The 26,770-nt window shown below is 49.0% G+C and overlaps 2 protein-coding genes across 22 annotated transcripts in view; both read right to left on the bottom strand.

Moving 5' to 3' along the window:
• LRRFIP1 (LRR binding FLII interacting protein 1) overlaps positions 1–26,770 on the bottom strand; it is a 141,749-nt gene that overhangs the window by 112,876 nt on the left and 2,103 nt on the right. The gene's annotated exons all lie outside the window — the stretch shown is intronic.
• LOC124228733 (uncharacterized) lies at positions 12,076–26,766 on the bottom strand. Of its 2 annotated transcripts, none has more exons than XM_046643492.1 (3): positions 26,104–26,766; positions 25,867–26,000; positions 12,076–13,123 (listed from the first exon to the last, which is right to left on the bottom strand). In XM_046643492.1, the coding sequence occupies exons 1-3, from the start codon at positions 26,750–26,752 to the stop codon at positions 13,073–13,075; spliced, it is 834 nt and encodes a 277-aa protein (XP_046499448.1). In that variant the 5' UTR covers positions 26,753–26,766; the 3' UTR covers positions 12,076–13,072. The 2 variants fall into 2 exon arrangements, with proteins under 2 accessions (XP_046499448.1, XP_046499447.1); XM_046643491.1 differs by lacking the exon at positions 12,076–13,123 and adding an exon at positions 24,668–25,467.

The raw sequence follows: 26,770 nt of genomic DNA on the forward strand, positions 1-26,770 counted from the left end.
GGGGGGGGGGGGGGGGGATCTCAAAGCCACCACGTGCTACTCTTCAATTCAGTGACTCACACTATAAAATAATAACTAACATTTAAAAATGCTTATGTGCCAGACACACTTGACATTTAAAAAACACTGAAAACCAACTAAATACCTAGGAAACGTTGAAATCATGTGGATAACAACTCAATCCACTATTTGGGCCAACACAGTTTGATCTAAACTAACTTCCTTCTAGATTCAGATTTTCCTTCCATCATGAGTCACAGTCATTCATCAATTCCCTAAAAATGTCAGGTTGCTTTTATTACGAATGTGTGAATTATCTGCTCACTGAACAGACAGGCCTTATGGAAGCTAAAGAACCACAGAATTGTAAGAACTTCCTCACTGAAGCATTTAAATAATAAGAAGGGGGCATCGGGCCTGATGTAATGAACTCAGCCCTGCCTCTGCAAGCGATCAGGAGATGTGGGCGCAAGACAGAGCCCCGACATGAATTCGTTGCATAACCTTGGGCAAGTCATGGGGCCCTCCGAGCCTCGTTTTTCAAATAAAGGAAATGGAATAGAGATAAAAAAATCTCTTAAACCCCTTCCAGCTCTACATTATTATGATCATTCGATTTAACGCCATTAATCCAGGAGAGCATTTAGCAACTGACCCTGTTTGATCTGAGCGGACAGCTCAGTGATGCTCTTTCACATGTACCTTTTATAGACTCAGACCCCTGGTGGGAACAGCTGCTCTCCATCCAGTCACCAAGTGGCCCGAATGCCTCCCCACTAATAAACACCACCAGGTCGGCACACCCTCTTGCATCCACGGGCCGAGTGACAGAATGGAAAAAAGGATGAGGCGATGAATGGCTCCAAAACAAAAAGCCGGACTCAGAGCTATTTGCAGACAGACAGTGTCTCAGGAAAGCTTGAGCCCTCCGGCCGGCAGGCCCATGGTGCTGAGCTCTGATCTGCTGAGCCAGCTGCTGCTTCTCGGGCAGATGCCGTGGCCGGGCGGAAATGGGAGCACTGAGCCCGTCCGAGGGACAGGCGGGGCGTAGAGAAGCCAGGACTCATCCTCCAAATCTCCTTGAGGGCTGCCCATTCCAACGGCCAGCAAATGGGGCTGGCAGTGGAGCAAGCCTATCGTTGGGGGAGTTGCTTTGATGGCCCCCAACTTCAGGGAAGTCTTAATCCAGGGGATGCAGAACTAGAGAGGAGACTCACTGGGCCACTTAGGGAGTCACCGCCGATGAGGTCACCACGTCCAGATTAGAATGTATTCCAGTTCTAAAACTGCGAAGGGATCGAACAGACGGTGCAGATACAGAGACGCAGCTCACTCCTGTGACCACGCTCCTCCTTCCCTGTGAAATGGGACAGCGGACAGGGCACCTCCGTATAAGGGACAAGCAGGGACTACAGGGAAGCACGAACATTTGTGTGTCTCTGTGTGTTTTAACAGCTTTACCGAGGTGTAATTACTCTATGAAATTCATCTGCTTTCAGCGTACAATTCAAGTCAAGGATGTTTAGTAAATTTACAGAGCGGAGCAGCCATCAGCACCATCTAATTTTAGAACATTTCCATCACCCCAATGGTATCCGTTGTATATAATCTGTTTGGTATGGCCTGTTCTGGCCTGGCCTCAAAGTTACACTGTATCAAGAGTGCACTGGATGTTTTGCTATCTCCAAGGTCACCGTGGAGAAGCAGCCAAAAGCAAACGCTTCCTCTCCTTAACTTTATAACTTTTTTTTTTTTGAGGAAGATTAGCCCTGAGCTAACATCTGCCGCCAATCCTCCTCTTTTTGCTGAGGAAGACTGGCCCTGAGCTAACATCCATGCCCATCTTCCTCTACTTTATATGTGGGATGCCTACAACAGCATGGCTTGACAAGTGGTGCCATGTCTGCACCTGGGATCCGAACCGGCGAACGCCGGGACACCGAAGCAGAATGTGCGCACTTAACCGCTGAACCACCAGGCTGGCCCCCAACTTTATAACATTTTTTCTATACAGCTAAACTCATTCACAGAATGACTGCCCCATTTTCACTTTTTTAAATTTCTTTCTGGTCCCCACATTCCCCTCCCTCCCTCCTCTCTGGCACATATCTCCTATTACCCACTTGCCTCATTAGCCAACCTTACCTCAATTTCCCTCTCTCCCCCCACCATTGATTTTGTGGTAAAATATGCAGAACATAAAACTTACCATTTTAACCATTTTTAGGTGTACAGTCGTGGCATTAAGTACATTCACGTTGTTGTGCAGCCATCACCGACGGTCCATCTCTGGAACTTTTTCATCTTCCCAAACTGAAACTCTGTCCCCATTAAACACTACCTCTCCATTCTTCCCTTCTCCCGGCAACCGCCATTCTACGTTCTGCCTCTGATTCTGTCTACTCTAGGGAGCTCGTGTGAGTGGGATCATATAGCATTTGTCCTCTTGGCTTATTTCACTTAGCATAATATCTTCAAGATTTATTCATGTTGTGGCATGTGACAGGATTTCCTCCTTTTTAAAGGCTGAATAATATTCCATTGTGTGGATATTCCACATTTTCTTTATCCATTCATCTGTCTATGGGCACTTGGGTTGTTTCCACCTTTTGGCTATTGGCAATAACACTGCTGTGAATACGGGTGTACAAATATCTGTTCTGGATCCTGATTTCAGTTCTTTTGGGTATAGGCCCATAAGCGGAATTGCTGGATCATGCGGTACTCTATGTTTAACCTTTTGGGGAGTCCCCTTCTCTCTGGAACCCACTCCAATCCAGTGTATGCTCCCACTACGCCACTGAACCAGCTCTCATGAAGGAGACTTCCGAATCCAATGGCCACCTCTCAGCCCCAACCGTCTCTGGCCCACGGGTCTTACCTGACACAGGTGATCCCTTCCTTCTTTAAGTACTTTCCTCAGTGGGCATCTGGGACAGCCCTCAGCCTGCCCTCCTCGTTCCTCACCTTTGTGACCTCTCAACACTGCCCTTGTTCCCTTGGTGACCTGATCTAGTCTCGTGCCATCAATACATTGGCAACTCCCAAATTTGTATCCCCAGCCCAGATCCCGCTCTCGAATTCCAGACTCATATTCAACCGCGTCTTTTACTTCTCCCCTTGGCAGTCTGATAGGAATTTCAGATGTCACGTGTGCGAAACTCAACTCCCGACTCCCTGATTTTCCCAGTCTTCCCCATCTCAGAAAGTGGGAGCTCCATTGCTTTCTCGACGGACAAGTTTACAATGAACGGATCTGTTGTCACCACCTGCACCCACTGATCACCAAAAGCGGGCCCACGCCCGAGGACCTCCCGATGCGACACAGTAGGACGCACACAGCACCGCCTCCGAGGGAAAGGTGCGCCAGAATCTGGAGAAGCCACTTGAGTTGGGCTGCCCCATGCACACCAGACACACGTGGCGGCTGAGCAGGTGAACAACCAAGAGAAGAGCTGCCAGCGCAAGATCCACCCTGGACTTCAAAGCTTAGTGGGATAAAAAGAATGTAAAGTAGCTCACTAATAGTTTCTATAGGGATTACATGTTGAAATGATATTATTTCAGCTATATTGGGCAACATCACATATATTATGAAAATGAGTTTCACCTATTTCTTTTCACTTTTTTTTAATGTGGCTAAAGTAACATTACGGATGTGACTCACGTTACGTTTCTATTGGACAGCACCGTTCGAGAGCTAACTTTCATTCACAGGAGGTACAGAAGAGAGAGGAACACGCAAAATGACACGAGAAGGAAGCAACAGCTAAATCTGGATGGCAGGACAGGCCAGTGGTGGCGTGACCTGGCTTCCAGAATAACACGGTGGGCAGCGAGGGCTCCACGGATTAAAAAAGACTCAGGAGGCAGAATCCCAACCATCACGTGTGGACTTGTGTGGATCCTGTTCCAAAGAAAGCAATGGGAAAATGTTATTTTTGAGATTATTAGGAAAATTTTATTATGTTTGGGTATTAGATGATACCAACGAGTTAATGTCAATTTTGCCAAGTATGAGAGCGTTGTGGTTATATAGGAAAATGTTCCTTTGCAAAGTCATGCGTGCTGAAGTGTGTAAGAGTGAAGTGACGTAGCATCTGGAATTTGCTTACAGTGAGCAAAGGGAAAAAGAGAGCTGGATGACACAAGTATGCAAAATCTTGTCAATCTAGGTGATGGATGTACGGGTGTTCATTGTGTCAGTCTCCCTCATTTGGGTATGTTTGAAATGTTTTATATAAAATCCATTTTTAAAAACCTCCAACTTAAAGAGTCTGATAAACACTGCAGAAATTAACTTTCCTGTACACCTTGGGGACTATGAATTAGCTTCTGAATTCCCCTAATCAGAAGTCCACACTTTGAAGTGACCCGTGAGCATTTCAGAGGAGCATGTGGGGGACAGGGAGCAGAGGTGCCAAGAGAGGCAACTGGGTTTTTCCCCTAAAACCGACATTTACTCAACTCCCAGACTAGCTTATGTCAAACCTCAACATCTACTCTTCTGGTCGCTCAGGGCAAAACCCCTGGGTCATCTTCGGTGTCTCTCTCCTACCCCATATCTGATCTGTCAGCAAACCCTGTGGGCCCTACGTGCAGAAGGCATGTGGAATCTGACCACTGCTCACCAGCCCCACTGCTCCATTCTGGTCCAGCGACCATCATCTTTTCCTCCAGGTCACTGACCTGCATCCGGTCTGGTCCCCTGCTTCTGTCCTCACCCTCTCCAGTCTGCTTCTCATGCAGAGCCAGCCTCATTCAGGCAGTTGATGGCCATTCATACAGGAGTTAAGTCTGAAGGGTGTGCTCTGTGGCTGTGCAGTGCACAACCTGCACAGCCATCCTTGGCAGTCCTGCACATGGCACCATGAAGAATACTCTTAAAACACAGGCCAGAGAAGGCCAGCCTTCCATGAGAGCTGTCCAACAGCCTGCTCATCTCACTGGGAGGAAAAGCTCAAGGCTTATGGTGGCCTTAAGGCCCCAAAGATCTAGCCTCCAACTCTCTCTTTCCTTGGGTTCACTCTGCTCAGCCACACAGCCTCCCTGTTCAGGCCTGCTTCCATCCTGCAGCCTTTGCGCCTGCTGTTCCCTCTGCCTGGAACATCACCCTATCAGGCAGCCCTGCCCTGACTTTCCCTCCTCTCACCTCTCCCTCTGCTTTTCTGCTCAGCACTTTTCAACACCTGGCATGTCACAGAGCTGCCAGTTCACGAGTTTATCTTTAGGGTGACAGGGGGCAGGGACTTTGTCTTGAGCACTGCTGTGTCCTGGCACAGAGGACACGAGCCGTACAAATCCCAAGGGATGGATGAATATTTGAAAGGCAGGTTGTCGAGATAAGGACCACATCCTATCTTCCTCTGGCCCCAGCACACTAGTGCCCGAGGGGGCTAATCAGAGATTCATTTGTTGACTCAGAGAATGAATGAATGAATGAATGAATGAAGAGGTAAATGAACAAAAAGACAGCCCAGGGTGGATGAGGCCCGAGTGATGCTGGCCCCCGTGGCTGTTCTGAAGGAGCGAGAGAGGAGGCAACGATCAGAGGAATAAAATGGACAATTAAGAATGTCAAGGCCCTTCGCAGTCTGCGTCGACAGCAACCTGAAACACACCAGCTTCTTTTTAGAAAATAAAATCTAAAAATACACTGAGAATGCCCTCAGGTTGACCCATAATTGTATCTACATAACCATGTTCTTAGCTGATGAGAGCTAATTAAATTGTGCTCATTCTGTGCGGGGAGAGGGACCTGCTCCAGGGCCAGACTGCACGCTGCCAGCTCTGAGCTAAGCGGCAGGTGCTCCCAGCCCGCAGCCCCAGCTCTTCCTCCTGCTCCCGCAGAAGCCACGGGGCCCTGCAGCCGCGACGCTGACCAAGGAAGTGAGGCAAGGAACGGAGGCCGCCTCTCAGTTTTCAGTCACAGCCACTCTGAGAACTCCCCTTGGGGCATCGAGAACAGGAGAACTGACACTTCTCACTGTAATAGCATAATAGCCAGGAGGGAGAAAGAGAAAAATCCTGAAAAGATGCGAGTCTTTTGGGAATTTGAGAAAACGAGGTAAGAGGTAATAAACAGCTTAATTTCAGTTCCCTCCTGCAGAACCCTGCCATCACTTCCTGCTCTGAGGGAACCCTCTCCAGATAATGATGCATGCTCCTGTTCCTCCCAGGTCTACACTGCTGAGGCTGCAATGAACACTCTGGACCCTTGAAAACAACATAGATTGGACATGTTGCCATGTGATTTCAGAAGAAAACAATCCCTAAAATGGGGAAAGAGGAGCATGACGGTGTCCGAGGAGTCGGCAGGTGCTGGGAAGATGTGGTGGGCAGCCATAGCCATTTCTAGTCTCCCGCATTCTTAAAACCCCGGCACTGCATGGGACATCCGGGGAGAGGGTCAAGGCTCAAGGCTGGCCTCCAGCCACAGCTGGTCGAGAAGCACTAAGTCATTCAAATATAACTTGAACACGGGGACAAAATGAGGGTAATACTGGAACCCAAATAAAGAAAGCAGAACGGAGCAGAAGGACCACTGTGTTTACGCACTGTCTCCATTTGAGGTTTCCATGCTGCTGTAGTCAGAAGCAGCACTCAGCAATTCAGGATATCAAAGAAAGGAATAAGTTCTTCCCCCAGGTTCTGGAAAAATCAACAAGAAGATGTGGCTCCTACTTCAAGAACAGTCTGGAATGCAGTCTCGCCAGCAGCCCCAACTTCTCTTGAAAATACTCATGAAGGCTTAAAAAAGGCAAAACCAGATCCCATCTCAGCCAAGACGCAACCGAAGGCCAGGATCTGGGAGGGCCCCGGCTCCCTAAAGCTGGCTGAGGGCACTAAAAGCCAGTCCTGCTGCTTCCCCTCCTGGTGCATCCTGGTGCTGCGGAAGGAACCAGAATGTGCTCGGAACCAGGGCCGCCATGCCTGGCCATGCAGTGCCTAGGCCCTGGGACCAACGGGGTGAAACCCAGCCCCTGCTCCCCACTGCAGCCACACCCCCTGGGGGGCTGCCCCATCTAAAGGAAAGGGCCTCTTCTCCTGTCCCAGCCCTGCACCTGTGGCGGGGGGGGGGGGGGGGGGGGGGTCTTCCTGTCTTTTCTACTTTTGCACAAAGCCTCCCACATCAGCAACAGGAGGCAGTCCAGCACCTGCCATCTGTGCCCGGAGCCCTGTGCCACTTCAGGGCAGACGTGTTAAGAGCCAGTGAGCAAGTCGCTGTGGTCTCTGCCCACTGCTGTGATGACAGTGGGAGCCCTTGAGCAGGGAGTCACTACTGGACAGCGTCCCTGTGAGATGACAGTGAGCCGAGGCCCCTCAGACCTGTGATGGGCATCTACTGTGGGCCAGAGGGGAACTTTGCCTTTTTAGACCTCTGAGATTGGGGACATTTGTTACCACATCACAACCTGACCTATGCTGATGACACAAGGGTTTCAAATATTAACACGAAAGCAAAGAGACCTCAAAGTGAAAAAAGTCAAACGTGGAGAAGGAGTCCTAACTCGGTAGGTTTACAATAAAGCTATGATTGTCAGGAACCGTTACGAACTGGGCATTTCATTAAACGTATACAGCGACGCTACTGGAAGTGAAGGAAAAACCAACCGATCAAGAAGGCAAGTCATTTCTCCTTTCCATGACTGTTTCTTCACTGTTGATAGGGGAACGACAGTATCTATCTGTCTTCGTCTGCTCGGCTGCTATAACAAGATGCTGCAGACTGGGCATAAACGACTTATACAACAGTTCTGAGGGACAGAAGTCCAAGATCCAGGTGCCAGCAAGTGTGGTTTACGATGAGGGTTCTCCTCCTGGCTTTCGATGGCCGCCATCTTGCTGTGTGCTCACATGGCTTTTTCTTTGCGTGCACATGGGGAGGGAGGGCCCTCTGGTGTCTCTTCTTATGAGGACACCAATCCTTCTGGGTCAGGGTCTCACTTTTATGACCTCATTTAACCTTAGTTTCTTCCTTAGAGACCGTCTCTCCAAATACAACCACACTGGATGTTAAGCTTTCGACACGTGAATTCTGGGGGGGACACCGACGTTCAGCCCGCACACTGCCTTACGGCATCACCGTGAAGAGTTAACGAGTTAACCAAAGGGCAACAACCACCCAGTAAACGTTAACTGCCGCCGCCACTCCCTCTGCTGCTGTTATCCTGATCTCGTCATCAAGCATGGCCACGATGCATAATCAATCCAGGGAAAAGAAAAAACAGTCACGGAATCCCAGGAGTGAAGATCCGTAATTCCGAAGGCTCCCCAGAATCCGGGGCACACTGCCTCGTGGCGACTTAGTGCTGACGTCTTCTAGGGAAAGGTTTATAATTCTCTGCAATTTAGACATTTCATCTTCAATGGTCTGGTCTGCATTTTCTTTGATCTTTCTCACATTCTATCCTTCACTGTTATTGAAGACAATTTCCAAGAGACAGATACTGTATTTTCCCTTTTTTCCTTTAGATTTTTCCCTCAAGTCTTTCCTCACTTTAGCAGTAGAAAGCAGGAAACAAAATTAGCAAAAAATTATTCGGCTGAAGAGCAGTTACTTAGGTCTGCCTTGGAAAGCAAGCTCTGACTAACTCAAGGGGACGGTTGCTGCTGCTGACTTCTTATCCACGGCCCGTACCGAAAAGCATGTCCAAGCCAAACTCGTGCTTTTAAAAATTGAGATCTCATCTCAAACGGAGGCGATAAATGACTCAATTTGAAAAGGGATGACGAGTTAAGATGAAGAAAGTCACTATTCTTTCTATTCATCATTTAAGACCATCATTCAAATAATGATCCACTATTTGGCTTCTCCTCACCCCCTCCAAAAAAAGAAGAAGTCAACAGAATTATCTTCCCAAGCGTATCTCCTTTCCGCTGGGGAGCACGGCCTCTCCTGGCTGCACCATGGAGAAAGCCAGAGGATGGAGATGCTGCTTAGAGCGTGTCTCTTTGTGCTGTGGCTCCGGTGGAAAGGTGAAGCAGGAGGATTGGGTGTGGGCTTAGGAAGGCGTCGGAGCGTTCACGTCCCCAGCAGTGAGCAGAAACCTCCAGAGTATTAGGGGGACCCAGAGACCCAGCTCGTGTCCCCATAGTGAGGAGAAAGAGCAAAGGCCATGACGCTGGGCCAAGAAGAGGCCACTATCGGTGCCACAATATACACAAGGGCTTCCCAATCCTTGCTCTCAAGTTCACTGGTTACACCAAATAACTCACATTTGTTATTCACGCTTAAAACAGAATTACTTATCCACTGAGGAACTTTAGGTTGGCACAGGATATTTGCACAGCCTTAAAGCAATGGTTTTGACCTAAGACCACACATTCTTTGATACCCTTCCTTCCAGGCTATGGAACAGAAAAGTCCCCTCCCGTGACATGGCCTGGACTGAGTGACTTGCTTCCAGAGGACAGAATACAGAAAGAGAGAAATCGGAGGTTTACAGTGGACGAACTTGGCAGACCCCCTCTCAGGCCAGAGGTCAAGGTCAACAGCATCAGTGATAAATCATGTTGACATCATGTGCCCCCGATGTCATTTGAACAGAAGGGCACTTCACCTCTGTGAATTCTTCCCCCATATCCATAACCTCAGTCTAACCAGACAAATCCAAATGGAGGACCATTCTACAGAATACATGGCTGACACTCCTCAAAAATGCCCAGGTCATGAAAGACAAGGAAAGACCGAGAAACCATCCCAGATTGGAGTAGACACAGGCAACATCAGGACAAAACGCAATGTGGGATCCTGGAATGGATCCTAGAACAGAAACAAGGCGTTAGTCGAAAGACTGGGGAATCTGTGTAAAGTCTGTAGTTTAGCTAACCAAAAAACAAAATTGTGTGGAACAGGTTATGTCTTCTCTTAATGATCCACCTAGCTAAGCTGACGGTTTCACAAGGCACATCTCCAACACTGTATCATGTTTATTTCCATCTGCACGCCCTCCAACCTGCTCTAACATGCCATCACCAGCACCATTCTCCTCCCAATGATTCCAGTTACTCCTGGTGTGCTCATGGCTTTTTGGAACCCGGGTTAAGGTCAGGCAAAGACAGCTATTTATTGCACCTGGCGGGGTATATGAGTACACCTAAATTCCTCCAGTCCAAACCCTGCTCCCCAACAGGGAGGCTGCACAGACAGTGTTCTACCCGAGTTACTTCAGCCCCTGGTAGAGTGCCATCAACCTTCGCAAAGCTTTCCTGGACATAATAAATGCCTTTTTAGGGAACACGAGCTCATTGCGCTGGCAGCGTGTGGTGCAACCGGATCGCCCACAGGCTGCCCAATGAAGTCAAAGTCCCATCAGTAGGATTGTTCAAAGATTTTTTCCAAGTGCATACATCTCAAAAAAAGTCAATGGAGAAACACAAGGGAGAAAAAGTCATAAAAACGAAGAGTTGGAAAGAGGAAAGAGTTGTAAGAGTGGCTGGGAAGGAATTGAGAGTTTCCTGTTTATTTCTCCTTCTATTCTATGACATGAAGCGGGACAAAGCTGCTAACCAAGCTGGCCCAGGTGAGGTGGAAGCAAAAGGTACATTTCAGAGAATCAACACCTTGCCAAATTAGTTCCTGCAGGCAACAGGTTTCTGGTAAATCTTCATTTACACATAAGTGACCACTGAAAATCTTTTAAAATCTTGGTCTTGTTTCAAAAGAATCTGAACTTTCAAATGTTACTGTGAAGTAGGGCTAATTCCATTCGTTCATTCATCCATCCATCCATCCATCCATTAATCCTTTCATTTGTTCACGCACTCCCTCCCTCCCTGAACGTCTGCTGTGCCAGGAGACTGACCCTCAGGGCTGGAGGCCACAGCCAGGCTCTTACTGGGGACAGAGGGAAGCCTGTGAGAAGGGGCAGCTCCTCCACCACCAGTCTCACTCAGCCTGGAGGTTATGACAACATTCGTACTTGCTACTGCAGCCGGCCATTCACTCCTCGGGCATTTGAGCAGGAGAAATGTGTCCTACTCTAACCAGGGATTTCAGTGTAAATGCCATTCTTCACCTCTATGGTCAGATTCACTAACAGCATCAATGGATCCAAGGCATGGCTTCTCAACCTTTGGTGTGCATCAGAGTCCCCTGGCGGGGTCTTACACCACTTCTTTCTTTCCTGTGTTCTGCAGACCGCACACAGGATCAGACTGTAGGAAACCTGAGGCACAAAGAGATGACAGTGAAGCCTGGAGGAGACTGGGGAGGCCTCTTGCTGGCCCCCCAAGGTCGCCCCTTGACAAGCCTGGGCTGGTGAGGATCTGTGGTCGTCATGGTGATGGCGGCTCCAGTCCATTTCCTCCCCACCTCCACGTGGACCTGAAAGGACCTGGGTCCTCAAAGGCCAGAGAAGAACCACGTGTGGACAACTTCTGGGCCATGGCTCCTGCACCGTCCCACCACACCTCTACCTCCCACCTTTCCCGAGGGACACACGGGGCTTCCTCCTCCAATTTTAGAAGAAAGTAGCATCACCGTCAAAAAGACAGAGAGAGAGCCCTGCATGAGGAAAATGCATGACTATTGGGGCCATGAGCACACCGCCCCAAGTTCAGAAGTAGCTACGAACCAGCCCGGAACATCTAGGTGTTAAGAATTTATCTTAAACTTTTCTGACAATAATACCACCGCCATCTTACATTTGCAAACCCCTTTAGGGTTTGTGTGCATTATCTCAAATGTTTTCTCATCTGGGCCTCACGTGAACTCTGTGAGACAGGTGGGTGGTCATTATCCCTCTTTCCAGCTAGGGAGGCCAAAGCTGAGTAGGCCTTGCCCCTGGGTAAATTCCCCCCCAACCACACCCTCCCAGTTAGGCAGCCTGGAGCCTGGAGTAGAGCCTGGAGCTGGAGCTTGGAGTCTGGAGCCAGAACCTGGAGCCCAGACCTAGAGCCAGAACCTGGAGCTGGAGCCTGGAGCCAGAATCTGGAGCCTGGTGTCTGGATCCAGAACCTGGAGCCTGGAGCTAGAGCCAGAACCTAGAACTGGAGCTTAGAGCCTGGAGCCTGGAGCCAGAACCTGGAGCTGAAGCCTGGAGACTAGGGTGGGAGCCAGGCCTCTCTCAGTCTAGATCTCTTTTAATGTGGGCAACAGGCAGGTGGCCACTGTACACATGTGGTCTGTGGCCAGAACTATCCCCTACTTGGTTTTAGAGGGTGCATGTGAGATCTCGATGCTCTGATGAACGGCGGAGCTCCCCATCCTAAGCATCCTGTTTGTACCCCATCCTCCAGTCCTCACAAGCAAGCATTATCACCTCCACTTTAGGGTGGGAACACCGAGGCTCAGAGAGGCCATGTGGCTTGTCTGAGGTGGCCAAGCCAAAAAATGGTGACACTGGGCCTCAGACCCAGGTCTTCCGACTCAGGGTCTCTGTGTGGCACTTAATTCCTAGGTTTCCTATATTTTCTTAAGGGTGTGCAAAACATCTCTGATCGCAGGAATTAGGAGGGAATTTTATTTCACTGGTCTCACAATTTCCCACAATGCCATCCACTGGACTAAAAGTTTCATATCATGCCAAGAGAAACCCAAAGCAACTAACGCAGACCCGGCCTTGGTGGCAGAGTTCAGTGTGACACGTGGGGACCACTGTGGTTTCTGGGTGGGGCTGGCCTCTTGCTGATCAATTCTGATGAAGTTATCAATATGAGGACAGAACAATTTCATCACCTGATCTATTCTGAAAACTGATGAGGTTGTCAGGATTTCGAATTTTTCAATGAAACCCACTCTACATAATTCATGCATGAATTTAGACAAAGGCAGTCTAAACTACTTGGAAGAAAAATACCAAATTCAAAGGTTTTCATATTAATAGGAAGATATTAGTCACCACCAAACTGCAGAGGGATTCCCACTGACGCTTCAACCTGCATTCATTCGACAGGCGGTTCTTGGTGACTCCTGTCTGCCAGGTATGGGAGTCCCCTAGCGACAGGGCCAGGCGCAGCCTGCAGAGGACACATGATCCTTTAGGGAGAAGAGAGCCGATGAAGGAAATAGCGACCCAGCTGACAAGTGTGACGAGAGGAGCTGGGGAAACTTGGGAAGATGCACATCTCAGACCTGGGGTGGAGACAGGCAGGCAGTGAGCTTCCCACAGGAAGTGACCTGCAGGAGGAGAGAGAGAGGCCACATGAGGCTGGAGGGAAGCAGGCACTCATGGGGGAGGCCCAGACCTTGGCAAGTGACGGGCATCATCTCAAGACTCCTCCCAATCATTATGTCTTCATTCTTCAAATGAGGAACTGAAGCTTCAAGACAGTGAAGGACCATGTCCCAGATCCTGTTAGTGGCAGAGCTGGGCCCACCCTTCATGTCTACTGAAGAAATGAATTATCCATCAGTAAACATGGAAAGGGCCTAAGAAAAGGAGCATGGCCGCACCTAAAACGATGCAGATGACGTCCTCTAAAGGGCCAGGCACATCCTTATTTGACATGATTAAAAATTTTAAAAAGTTGGATACAAAACTGTATAAACAAACAGAATTAATTTTAACTATACAATACATAGAGAGAGCCAGCTCTGGTGGTCTAGTGGTTAAGATTTGTGTGTGTGTGTTCCATTTATTTTTTATTATTTATATTTTTTAGGAAGACTAGCCCTGAGCTAAAATCTGCCACCAATTCTCCTCACTTTTTGCTGAGGAAGACTGGCCCTGAGCTAACATCCGTGCCCATCTTCCTCTACTTTATACGTGGGACACCTGCCACAGCATGGCTTGATGAGCAGTGTGTAGGTTCTTACTTGGGATCCGAACCGGCAAACCATGGGCCGCCAAAGCAGAGCGTGCGAACTTAACCACTGTGCCACCGAGCAGGCCCCTAGGGGTTAAGATTCGGTGCTCTCACTCCCACGGCCTGGGTTCATTCCCAGTCAGGGAACCACATCACCCATCTGTTGGTCGTCACACTGTGGCAGCTGTGTGTTGCTGTGATGCTGAAAGCTATGCCACTGGGACTTCAAATACCAGCAGGGCCCCCATGGTGGACAGGTTTCAGCAGAGCTTCCAGACTAGATAGAATAGGAAGAAGGACCTGGCCACCCACTTCCTAAAAAATTGGCCAGGAAAACTGTATGAACAGCAGTAGAGCATTGTCTGATACAGCAGCATAAGGTGAGAGGATGGTGCAAAAAGGCCAGGAAGGGTCTGTCCACAGGGTCGCTAGGAGACGGAATCGACTTGACAGCATTAACAACAAATACGACATGTGGTGTATATTGTACATTATGCTTTTTAACCTGTTACACTATCTATATTAAATCATATTTAAAAACCAAGCAATTGGACAGCACAGAGTACAACCTGCTAAACTACAAGGCAATCCTCCCACTATATCCTGTACTCAGTATAATTTATTAACTGCCATGTTCTATTCAGGGAAAGTTGGAAAAGATGTTTAGGAAAGAAAATACAGTCTTGTGCCACACAACGTTTAGTCACTGATGCACCACACAGACGACAGTGGTCCCACGAGACTAGTACCGTGTAGCAGGCTGTACCACCTAGGTTTGTGTAAGTGCACTCTCTGATGTTCACACAACGATGAAATCACTTAACGATGCATTTCTCAGAACATGTCCCAGTCGTTAAGTGACTAATGACTGTATGTTAAAACTGACATGATTCACAAAAACGAAAATCCAAGTAAAAAAGATTTATTAAACCAAAAGGAACTCTAAAGCTGAATTTTCAATTAAGGAGAGGGATATTGTGTGCATGCATTTTTCTTTGCAAATTGTGCATAAAAACAGAAGCCAGACGTCTAAACCACGGAGGAGAATATGGCAGAACACAGAACATTAACGTGGTCCATAGTCGCTTGCGGTGTCCTCTCTGCAGGCTGAGGGTGACTCGCATGCCTTCAGGCCCAGGAATCAGGGAAGAGAGGCCCAGGGCGGAGTAAGGGGGAGCCATGGGGACCCAGCGATTCCACATTCTCTCCCTGGGAACAGGCTGATGGAGCGATGGGGGCTGCACATCACTTTCAAAGAGCTGGCGAGCCGTAAGGAAAGGAACCTGTCCTGCTGAGCGCAGCCAAGACTCGGGAACACAGCAGAGACCCCGCCCAGGACCACTGTCTGGTGATCCATTGGGCGAGTTCAGCAATGAATGACAAAAGCAACGAGCCTTCTAGGAGATATGGGGACAATTTTACTCCTATGGAAATGTGCTTTCACGGGTCTCTTTGTTGTCCAACACCCAGGCCCCTTCTGATGTGGGGCACCTCCCTAGGGATCTGGAGTATTAATGGGCCTCCAGCACCTCCACCACTGGTGAGGCTGAAGGTGGGGGTCTTCCGGCAGCACACCAGAGTGACCAGGTGATGCAGGCAGGTGCGCTCGCAGAACGTCTGGCCACAGAGGCTCCTGGCTCATACTGAACAATGCGGCGGCTTGAGCTCCCTGCCTTTGGGGCCCTTCAAGTGGGACAGAAGCATCAGCCTGGACCTGGCCTCTGATTGGCCTGATGCTTCTCCCAGGTGATGGACGCCCCTATGGAAATGCCATCTTCAGGGTCGCCGGAGGATGGAGGGGTCGTAGGTGGAAGCGTCTAGCTCCACATCCAGGCAGCGCCCAGCAGCATCTTCTCCCTCCTCAGTCTCTTGCCAACTCCCCGCGTGAAGCCGGAGGGCAGTGTGCATACTTGACGCCCACTGGCTTGGAATGCCAACCCTGTGGCCACTTGACTTGTGGTCAGTGCCGGCTCTCAGCAGCTCTCACAGCAGTGGCACATGAACACCACCAGCCAGCCCTGCTATTCCTGGAGCACGCCTCAGCAGTCCGGCCTGGGCTTCTTCCTGGACAGAAAGACAAGCCTCTGTTGCACCCGGCGCAGACGGATTTCCTGCCTCACTGCTCTGCGGCCCAACTGAGTCAGATCCCACACTGACCAGGCTTGCCTCCAGCACACTCAGGATCAGCGGGAAAAGGGTGTCTCCCAGGGGCAGAAAGGAGCCACTCTGCCCTGCAGGATGTCACTCAAAAGGCCACTTCTCACCAGCCCCACCTTCACGCCAACCTATCTTCCATAGAGGCAGCAACATGTCACTGTTGTACCTGTAATTCAAGGTCCGTTCCATCATCGCCACTATGTCCCCCACCTGCCATCAACTCAAGCATGCCCCTGGAACACTACAAGGTGCAACCAAATTTGCAGCCGATAGCCCAACTTCCTGAGTCAGCTACTCCCAACACTGCTCCACCTCAGCTTTCCAGGGTATGCAGGCCCCTCCAAATTCCCAGGAGGTTTAAATGGAGAAACTCCAAGGAGAATGTGGTTTGGCCAGCTCGTGCTTTCTGCCCTCCTGGAGTGCAGCCATATGCACTGATAAGAGCTGAGAGGAAAGGATCCAGATTTCTGTAGCTAAGGCGAGCGGTTCAGAGCCCAAGGTACCAACCTGGCACAAAGGCCATTTTGCCCCAGGGGGCATTTGTCAATGTCTGGAGACATTTTTGGTCGTTGCTCCTAGGTAGAAGCCAAGAATGCTGTTAAATGTCCTACAATGGACAAGATGGCTCCCACATCAGAGAATTATCCGGTCCAATGTCAATAGTGCCGAGGCTGAAAAACCTGACATAAAAGTAAGAGGAAAAAGTTGAGAAACCGAAATGAAGAGTTGGGACACAGTGTGGCCACCACCTCATTGCAACTCGTGCGGCCAATTCACTCCAGAGCTGGCTCCAGACACAGGTTAAAAATAGGCAGGTAATTTAGTCGCTTCTGAGAGGTCAGATAAGCCCAAAGATAAACAGTGCAGGACAAGGCCTGGGTGAAGTGGCCCATTATCTCTAGTAAGCTAACCAACAGCGTGACACCAAGGCTTGGCCGCCTGACAACGAAGCAGCTCGAAAAATCTGATGGCATCTTACCACTGATTCTTAAATTCAAGACCAAGAAGCAAAAATAGCCGTACAAACAGAGGGTCCTGTCCGTCTCAGTGCTCAATTGTACACACGCTCTGAACTCGAGGAAGGCCCTCAGGGTTCCGACCCTAAAGATGCTCATGCATTGAAAGCGGCAGCCATCAGGGCCGTCACTCTGAGTTCATTTGACCAGACCCAAGCGCTGTCTGTGTCCCCCTCACGCGCAGGAGATTGTCGTTCCTGTGTTTTCTCAGATCTTTCCTACAGATCGCTCTCTTTGCTCTCTCTTTACCCTCTGCCCCCATCTCAGCCCTCATCTTAGGAGGGAGCCACTGGGTCCATGATTCCTGGGCACGTCCTGGCCGGTCGAGCGGCACTGTTGTGTCTTTCTAGAGATGAAGACAGTCACCAGAAGGCAGAAAACCGCTTCAGCACCCACCAGACACCAGGCAGCCTGCTCTGCATTTCCCGGGCACAGCTCACTACTACAACCATACAGTTCCTCTTCCACAGACAAAGGACAGGATGGATACGTTAAGTCGCCTGTGGTCACGCAACTTAAAAAGGCTGACCTGCTCCTTCCGCTACCCCACACGTTCTTCCCATGTTCTGGCCTGCAGCCAGTCCTGTCCACCTGCGTCATCATTTCACTCTTCTACGCCCAGTCTTGAGTGACATACAGCCCACGGGACTCAGTGCCTATTCTGCATTATAGCACATACTTCTATGACAGCATATTTCAACGCAGAATAAATCACTGCTCTAAAGCTGTTCTGTCCAATATGGTAGCCACCAGTCATAGGCAGCTGTTCAAATTTAAATGAATTAAAATTAAATAATATTTAAAAGGCACTTCCTCAGTTGCTCTAGCCACATTTCAAGTGCTCAGTGGCTACACAGGCTAGTGGCTACCATAACACATGGCACGGAGATAGAGTACTTACATCGCAGATATAAAGATATATTGGGGGTCATTTAAAACAATCTCTTAGGGCATCCAGAGTGGAATCATATTATTTGTTCAATCAACATGGAAATTCCATCCCTTTGAGTGTCAACCTGGAGAACTCCAGAACTCCACATCTTCCATATGCCCAAGGGATGTCATAAAAGAAGGTAAAAAATAAAAGAAATCAAGGATAAGGGTGGAAAAAATTGATAAACTTACGTGATGAAGGTTAAAAGCATAATGAGCAACTTTGGACCTCCTGGCTTTTTCATGTTTAAATATTATCATGACCACTATGTGATTTTTCATTCACTCCCCCAAGCCAAGAAGTGGGTGGAAACATTGCAATATGATCCGCCAGCATGGGCCCCGAACGGTTCTGGCTCTGACATACTTGCTGATCTGAGAATTTACCCCTTGCCAAGACCATATCACATTCTGCCGACCTAAACTCTCCAGGTATTTTATATTTGTTTTATGGAAAATATATCTCAGATCTTAGAGAACTTTCCAAACAAATAAATGAATTATCCTTGATGCCTGAAACTATGAAAATCTTATTTTTTTTTAATAACTCTCTTCATTTGCTCATCTAATTTGACATTTATTCCACTCACAGTAAAAGAAAATCATAACGACCAGTTCTCTTGTTTGGGCTGAATGGGCATGAAAGATTAACTATTCTTCCTTGGTAGTAGTCTCAGATTAATTTTCAACTTTCTTCTCAATCCTTACGCCCTCCTTAATCAAAAATAAGACTCCATCTATAGGCACCAAATTAGAGAAGTTTGGCTTGTTAGCATTAAGCAATATTTCCTCCCAGTGCTGACACTGTGGTCAAGGGCACTAGCCTTGAAGATGGGGGACTGGAGTTCAGCTCCAGACTGTGTGCCTGTGCCCCAAGGAATTACTTAACTTCTGGGGCTCACACTTCAGCCTCCCCATTGCACGCCAGGTAGTCTCCTGGTCTCATCTTAAGGCATCTCCCCTCCTGGCTTCTGCTCAGATTGTTCTCACAGCTTTTAGCGCCTCGTTCTCACATCTGAACGGATGGCCAAGGATCACCACACATGTGGGAAAAGGTCCAAGATGAAAGGTGGAAGCCAAAACAGACAAAGGACAAAAAACCCCAGACCATCATGCAGGGAACAAAAGAAAAGTTCAGGAAAAAACCAAAAGCGAAAATGAATATCTTCAGAATGATAAGAAAAGGTATTGCGTTAGCCAATCAAGAGAGGATGCTATAGGGGCCGGCCCAGTGGCCGAGTGGTTAAGCTCTGTGCTCCTCTTTGGCGGTCCAGGGTTTTGCTAGTTCGGATCCTGGGTGTGGACCTAGCACCGCTCATCAGGCCATGCTGAGGCAGCGTCCCACATCGCAGATCCAGAAGGACCTACAACTAGAATATGCAACTATGTACTGGGGGGCTTTTGGGAGAAGAAGAAAAAAAGAAGAAGAAGATTGGCAACAGATGTTAGCTCAGGGCTAATCTTTAAAAAAAAACAGAATGATGAACAACCAAAAAAACTGAACAATTAACTATAGAACAGATAAGTTTAGTAGAAGGAGTGGAAGATGAAGTTGAGTAATCTCCCATTAAGCATCACCAAGAAACAAAAAGCCAGAAAATAAGAAGGAAAAGGAAGTTATTCCCAACAACAGGAGTTCTGGTAAAAGAAGAGAGAAAGTGGTGGGATGGAAAAAATTTGAGACAATCTCCCAGAATTTTAGGATACAAATTTCCAGATGGAATGAACCCAGTGAATGCTCAATAAATGGAAAAAAAAAAAAAAATCCAAAACACTGAGAATCAGGAGAAGATCCTAAAAGCTTCCGGAGAGTAAAGCAGATATCATACAGGATACTGAAAATATATGAAGCATCAAAATTCTCAAAGCAAACCTGAAAGCTAGAATAAAATGGAAAAAAAATACCTTAAAAATTGAGGTAGAAAATAGTTTTTAATTTTACTTTTTTTGACATTTATTAGTTTATTTTATTGAATAGGTAATACAGTAAGATGGTTCAAACATCAAAAGAGTATGAAAAATTATACTCGACAAATCTGCTTCCATTTATATCCCACAGCCCTTGTACTGTGCATTCTGCCAGTGGTACTTTATACAAATGCAGGCAAATTACAGCCTTTCTCCCATAACAGGCAGTATGCTGTTTTCACTCTGGGCATGTTGCTTTTGTCACTTAACAATACATGCTGGAAATAATTTGAAAGAATACATGGAAATTTCTGTCATTCTTTGGAAAATTATTTTTAACCTAGAACTCTGTACTCAGCCAAACTATCAATCAAGTATGAGGACAGAACAAAGACATTTTCAGACATGCAAAATTCAAGACAAGTTCCCAGAATTTTAGGATACAAATTGCGAGATTGAGTGAAAAGGCATTCTCTGTCAGAAAGCTACTGAAGGATGTGTTCCAGCAAAATGAGATATTAGTCCAAGAAAGAAGACAACAGAGAATTCAGCAAATAGGGATCCAGCAACAATAACAATAGAAAAGAGACAAAAGGAATTCTCAGCATGGTGGCAAAGGAAATGACAGCTGTAATAAATCCTGAGAGCCCCCAGGGCAGACTGGCTCTAGGGGACAGAGGCCTCCAGGGGGCAGCTCTCCAGGGGGCAATAAAACAGAATTAAGAGATTATCTGATTTGTTTAATCATATAGAAAATAGTATTGTGAAAATAGTACTGTTGTAAAGTTCGTAAAGGATTAGCTATGATAGATATGTAGACAGATGAGCAGTTGGGAAAAAAAGGAAATAATTATCTCCAGAAAAAGCAGAAAGTTGTGCAAGCAAAGAAATAAATAGTAGAGGACATTCCTCGGCTCTTCAGTTACATCATCATCACCACTAGCACTTCCTCTGTGTCAGTCATCGTTCTGAGGTCTTTTCATGCAATATCTCACTTACCCTCAGAAGCTCCCTGTGAGAACTGTCCTCTCAGGAATTTCCCATCTTACGTATGGGGAAACTGAGGCACAAAGTCGCTAAGGAACTTGTCCTAGGTTGTGGAATAAGCAGCAGGATCAGGATTTGAAGCCAGGAAATCTGACTCTCACATACACACCTTCTACCAGTCTGTTGTTCCAACAGCGACGGTCTAACCTGAAACTATAATGTAACCGTGGCGTGAAGACGAGCACGAAGAAAAGGGGGTGAGGGCCCAGGCTGGACCCACAGATACCAAGTCCTCGTCCTCTGAACCAGGAAGCCAACAGATAGCATCCCAAACTGAAAAATCAATAAATAGTGCACACGTGCATTACTTATAAACATGGAGATACTTCTCCAGATTGTTGAGAGTCTTGTAAGGCCATTAACAACTTGCCTTTTAATGAGTGACATGAGAAGCCACTGGAGAGTTTTAATCAGCGAAGTGACATGATCTGACATATTTTAAAAGGATCACCCAGCTGCCATGTGGAGAATGGCCCGAGAATATGGGACAAGGGTAAAAACATATTTAGTTTAATTAAACAAAAATTAATTTTTAAAACATGAAAGAATGGAAAAGGGAGAAAAGAGACATAAGCAGGCAGTGAATATGCGACTCTCCCATGAAATGTTATGCCTGATGGCTCAGAGGTCATCTGGGGACAGTAGTCCCAGAGATGGGAATAAGTCTGCTTGACTGCAGGACACTGCCTGGAATAGAGCCTTGGATGGGGCCAAGAAATGGATCCAGGAAACCGCCTGGACGATGAACTGACAGCTCTTAGTTACTAGATGACCTTAGGTGAGTCACTTAGCATCTCTGAGCCGGTCTCTCTCTGTCCAACAGATATTCTAAACTTTTCTGATGGGAGATAGTTAGTCTAACTATGGAGTGAAGCTTCTGGGAGGACCTGGCATCCTGCAGACCTTAAAAGCAACCTCAGCCTCCACCTCTCCCCTTTCCTCTTCTGTACCCTGACAAGGCTCTCGGGTGACAGGCTCAACCAGAATCCGAGTTCTCTGATTTCCATCCTAATGTGAAACCTCTTCATGTTGTCCACATACAGATCACAGCCCTAACCAGGAAACCAAGGAATCATTAAGGATTCATCCAGAAAAGGGAGTGGGAGACAGCTGGCTCTCTGATAGAAATAGCTGTGGGGTGGGGCCCACAAGCCATCAGAGACCAGGGAGACCATCCACAGCTGAGTTTCTGCTTCCCTCTCCAACCAGAACCATCTTGTCCAGAGTCATGGAGACAGCCCAAGGTCAAGGTCACGGTGCTTACAATTCCCGAGACAGCTCAGACTTCATGATAAAAACCTGCCTGGAACACTTGTCTTGTCACATTCCTAATGCTCGATGATGAAACACCAAGACATGTGTGTCTGTCTTAGGAAGACCGCCAGGGAACGGCCCCGTTACCCCGCGGTGGGTGTGTTAGGATTTGGGGCAGGACAGCTCTTCCTTCTGAACAGTCTGCACACTGCCCCGTGCTTAATGCCCCTCACTTCTTCCCATCCCCTGGAAGGAGGGGGCATGTCACTGCCCTCAGACACAAACCACTGGCAACACTGGGTGACACATCCAGTCCGTGTCCAGTTGGTTCTTACCTGCTGGCCGGCCGCAGAAAAGCAAATTCATTGGGAAAACAGGCACGAAGGTGAGGGTCAAATGAAGTGAAAAAGAACACGTGCACCCAACCCCCAGCATGGCCCTCGAATGGCCTTGAGGATGAGTAGAAAAGGGAACAAGGTCCCTCAAGACAGGCTGATCTGTGAGGGCTATCTGGGAAGGGCAGAAGGGAAATAGCAAATGAAAGGGGGCCTTAAGATGGGAATGTCCCATACTTAGGGGACTACCCAGAAAGAGGGACGGGAGCTGTCCTAAGTTGGGGTCCCGCAAAGCAGAGCCTAGGCAGAGGTCTGGATGCGAGTGATATACAAAGGGGGCACTGCCAGCAGAAGGGGTGGGGGAGCGGCAGGGGGAGGGCAAGGAGGTGGGCTCAGCTGTTGCATGTGCACTGCACCACAGCGCTGCTTCCGCCTTGAGGCAAGGCCAGTGTCGGGGGTAGGGGGTGCTTTTTGTATCCTCACATCCCTCCGTCAAGAACTGCAAGCTGCCCCACAAAGTGACTCCTATGTGGCCGTGCGTGCTTTCTAGCAGAGGGGGCCGCCATGAGCCCAGAACAGTCAGCACTCGATGGTCAGGGAGTCAACTCCCACCAATAGGGGGGATCTGGGTGGGCATCACTGGCGCCCCCATGGGGATCATGTGCCCAGAGGAGCAGCGTCCCAGTGGGACCATCCTGGAGAAAAGGCCATGAAATAGCCATCGGGGAGGGCTGCAAGTGACAAGGGAATCTGACCAGCACCTGCAGCCATAGAGGGGATGACAAGCTCACGGCCACCGGTAGGGGCCCTGCAAGTTCATTTCCAATGCGGCGTGCATGTGGGACTTTGTGTGGGGAAAGGCATTCTCCGTTGGAGAGGAGTAGTTGGACCTGCTTCGGGCGCTGTGAGAGCCACATCACTGCACTTAGTGGCAGAACGCTGAATGAGAGATTTGGGATGCTACCAAAAATCAGCAGCAGAATGTTAAACGCGGTAGGAGAGAAAACTGTCTGTGCTTTCAAAACACCTCTCCTGGGGACGTGAGAGACATGACTCCTGCCGACAGTGGGATGAGCTTCCCCAAGTGCCGACTGGACCTCTTCCCTGACAACGTCTTGCCTGGATGCCACCTCCGACAAGATAGTGAGATTGTAACAAGCGACTCGTGCTAATGCATCTACAGCGCTTCAAAGCTACAACTCTGTTTACTATAAGCTCAAGTCATAATGTAACTGCAGGGATTTCAATGTATTATTTCTACTGTTGACGTCACTGCTTCTTGCTCCCACCCAGGAACACCCAAACCTCTCCGCAAGGGGAGCAGGGCCCTGGACCCCCACTCGTCCCCCGCTGTAGGCTCCCTGGCCTGGGATTGGGCCTCATCATTCCACCTAGAATTCTCCACTTATCCTCTGGAGTGCACATTCCAGGATGCCTGACCCGAGGCCACCAGACTCCCTCCCCTTTCTTCAGTGCTCCTGTTTTCATTCAGGCCTCCCCATCACCCTAAGCGCTTGGGGGCGGCCAACTCCCCCCATTTCTAGGATAAGCCTGATGGCTCATGGGATAGGACCCCCTCTCCCCACCCTGCCACAGGGACTGGTGTCGGCTGCTGAGTCAACCACCCTGCTCGCAGAGCTCGGCTCAGGAGCGGCCAGGGGGACGCGTGGAAGTTTGTCGGGGAAGACGCTTCTAGCTTGCAGGAGAGAGCTACTGGAAGAGGATGGGTGTGGGCTCACGAGGGGCACCCTGGGAACACAGCAGCCAGTCTGGCAGAAGCGAGCCAGCCTGAGGATGAGGCCACCTGCGGAGGACGCCGTGGAGAAAAGGGGCTAGCACACTGGCGAGGCTGGCCAGGAATCCCTCGTCCAGCCAATGTATTTCCCCTTGTGGAGGCCAGTCCGGGTCAGGGTTTCTATCCCTTCAAGAATAATTCAAAATGCCACTTCCTCCAGGAAGCTGCCTCTGATTGCCATTCCTAGTCCCATCAATAGGTCGTAACTCTCTCATTTGCAAACCTCCAGGGCACAATATCCATGCCCTTTTAATATCAGATCTCTTCCTGTCTTCTATTATTCTTACTGATCTGCAGGTCACACCCGTTTCTGACCCAACTCCTGGAGAGCAGATCCTTTTCAGGTCCATCCCTGAAACACAGGGGTTTGGAGAGCATGGCAGGTATCTGCTGAGTCAGTGGGCAAATAAGAAAGTCCTGAACTGAAGACAGTTTCGTGAATTTTTATAAGAACTTTCAGGAACTTGACAGTGAATAGATATTTGCCATTTGAACAGAGATCCTAATTTTCACAGTTCGGAAATAGAATTCAATTTGCAGTAAAACATAAAAAGAGGCACCTCTCCCTCCAGCAGTGTAGACAGGTGCCACTCAGCACTTGTAACGACCAAATCTAGGGCTGGTGTGACTGGGAGGACGTGTGTGGGGGTGGCTCTGTGTACCATTCTCACTTTCTTTCATCTTGACAGCCAAGGGGAATTTCTTTCTTCCAAATTTAGAGATGAGAAAACACAGGCTCCGAGGGGGTGAGTAACTCACGTCCCTGGGACGGCACAGTCATTGAGGAGCTGTGTCCAGTTTCACCGTCCAGGTCTGACTCTCAAGTCTGAATTTGTCACCGCCAACTGCATCTCCCTGGCTGGGAGGCAGGACCGTGGGTTCCCGGGTGCTCAGGACCTCAAGGCTGTCAACCCAGGGAGCATCTCCAGGCTTTCCTTTCAATCTGTTTTTGTAAAGCCCAGCAGATACCAGGTAGACTTTGGGAACTCTCCTTCTTCTCCTTCCTTTGTCTGTAACCACGGACGGAAAGACAAGGTCCCCGGATCACCAGCACCCACTGGCCTCCCAGACACACTCAGTTGCTCTTATGGTCAAATACACACATGAATGACCGTCTTCACAGGGGTGGGAATGATATTCAAGCTTCTTCATTTAGCAAATGGCTACATTCAGCCAAATGTACTTTAAGTGCCTTATACTTCTTTTGTTTATTAATTAATGCAACAGACACTTGGGAGCATCTACTATGTGCCTGGCTCTGTGTTGATCTCTGGGGAGACAAAAGTGAGTAAGACACTGACTGCCTGAGTGTCACCTTCCACAGGGGGACAGACAGGTGAACAAGTAATGCCATAGGCAGCAAGAGGCAGAGAAGCAGAGTGGAGCAGGGAGAATTCTGTGGGGGGTGACGCCAGAGGTCTCACACAGGACACAAATCCACAGCGGGCTTTAAGGGATGAATAGGAGTTTTCCTGGAAAGCTCTTGTCTTTCTCATACAAAGAAAAACAAATCTTTACTCATTCAATATTCAACCAATACTGATTGACAGCCATGTGTCCATAAAAGCAAAATGGGGTATTTACAAGTAAAAACACCTAAGAACTGGTTCTAGAGCAGGACCTCAATAAACAGCTGACTAATGCAACCAGACACCACAGCCTAAATCACCTGGAAGTTTTTCCACGCGAGAATGAAGGTCTGTGGACGAACTCTCCATTGCACGCCACCACCAGGAAGGGAGTGTGTGAGCAGGGTGGCACTGCGTCTGCACATGCGTTCTTTCCAGTTAGCACACACGGTCCCTGGTTCAAAAGGTACAAAAGGGTCTATCGGGGAAAATCAAGCTTCCTTTGTCCACCCCGGGCCCAAGGAATCGGCTCCCCTTCCCAAGTCAGCTGCTGTTACCCATCTGCTGTGCATCTTTCAAGATGTCACCGGTTTGTTCAAGCTGAAGGTTGAATCCTTGTGGGAGAAAAATCCTTGTCCAGATACGCACCCGGCGTTCCCTTAATTTGCTGCACTCAAAGTTCACCTCAGCCGTTCTAATCAACTCTGCCCGGGAAACTTTGATGAAACCCTCTCCGCGCCTGGACTCGTTTTCAGGCTTGGCCCAGAAACAAGATTTACAGTGACCCCGAGTGCATGCCCGAGCTGCACCTTGAGTGACAATCGACGACAAATGGTCACCCACGCGAGCCGGGCCATTTCGCCAGGGCCATGTGGCCTCTGGGGACGGTCCCCGGGCCTCCAGGGTCGGGCCTACACCACCCTCACGATGCGGCACAACAAAAGGGGCGCTCGCCCCCCACCCGGCCCGGCCTGGAGCCACCTGGCGCCCGGGGGCGGCGCCCCAACTCCCTCGCCGAGGGGGCAGCGGCCAAAGGAAGCCGGGGCTTGGGGGAGGGTCAGTGTCGCCGGCCCGTCCCCAGGGCTGGAGCACCGGCGCCAGGCCCGCCAAGACCCCCGCCGGGCCCGCGCCCCGGCGGACGGACGGACGGACAGACGGACAGAGCGACGCCCGCCAGCGGCCCCGCGCCCGGCCCGCCCCCCACATAACGGGCCGCCGGCGCTC

Source organism: Equus quagga, chromosome 17 (genome assembly GCF_021613505.1).
Source record: "Equus quagga isolate Etosha38 chromosome 17, UCLA_HA_Equagga_1.0, whole genome shotgun sequence".
Classification (NCBI taxonomy): domain Eukaryota; kingdom Metazoa; phylum Chordata; class Mammalia; order Perissodactyla; family Equidae; genus Equus; species Equus quagga.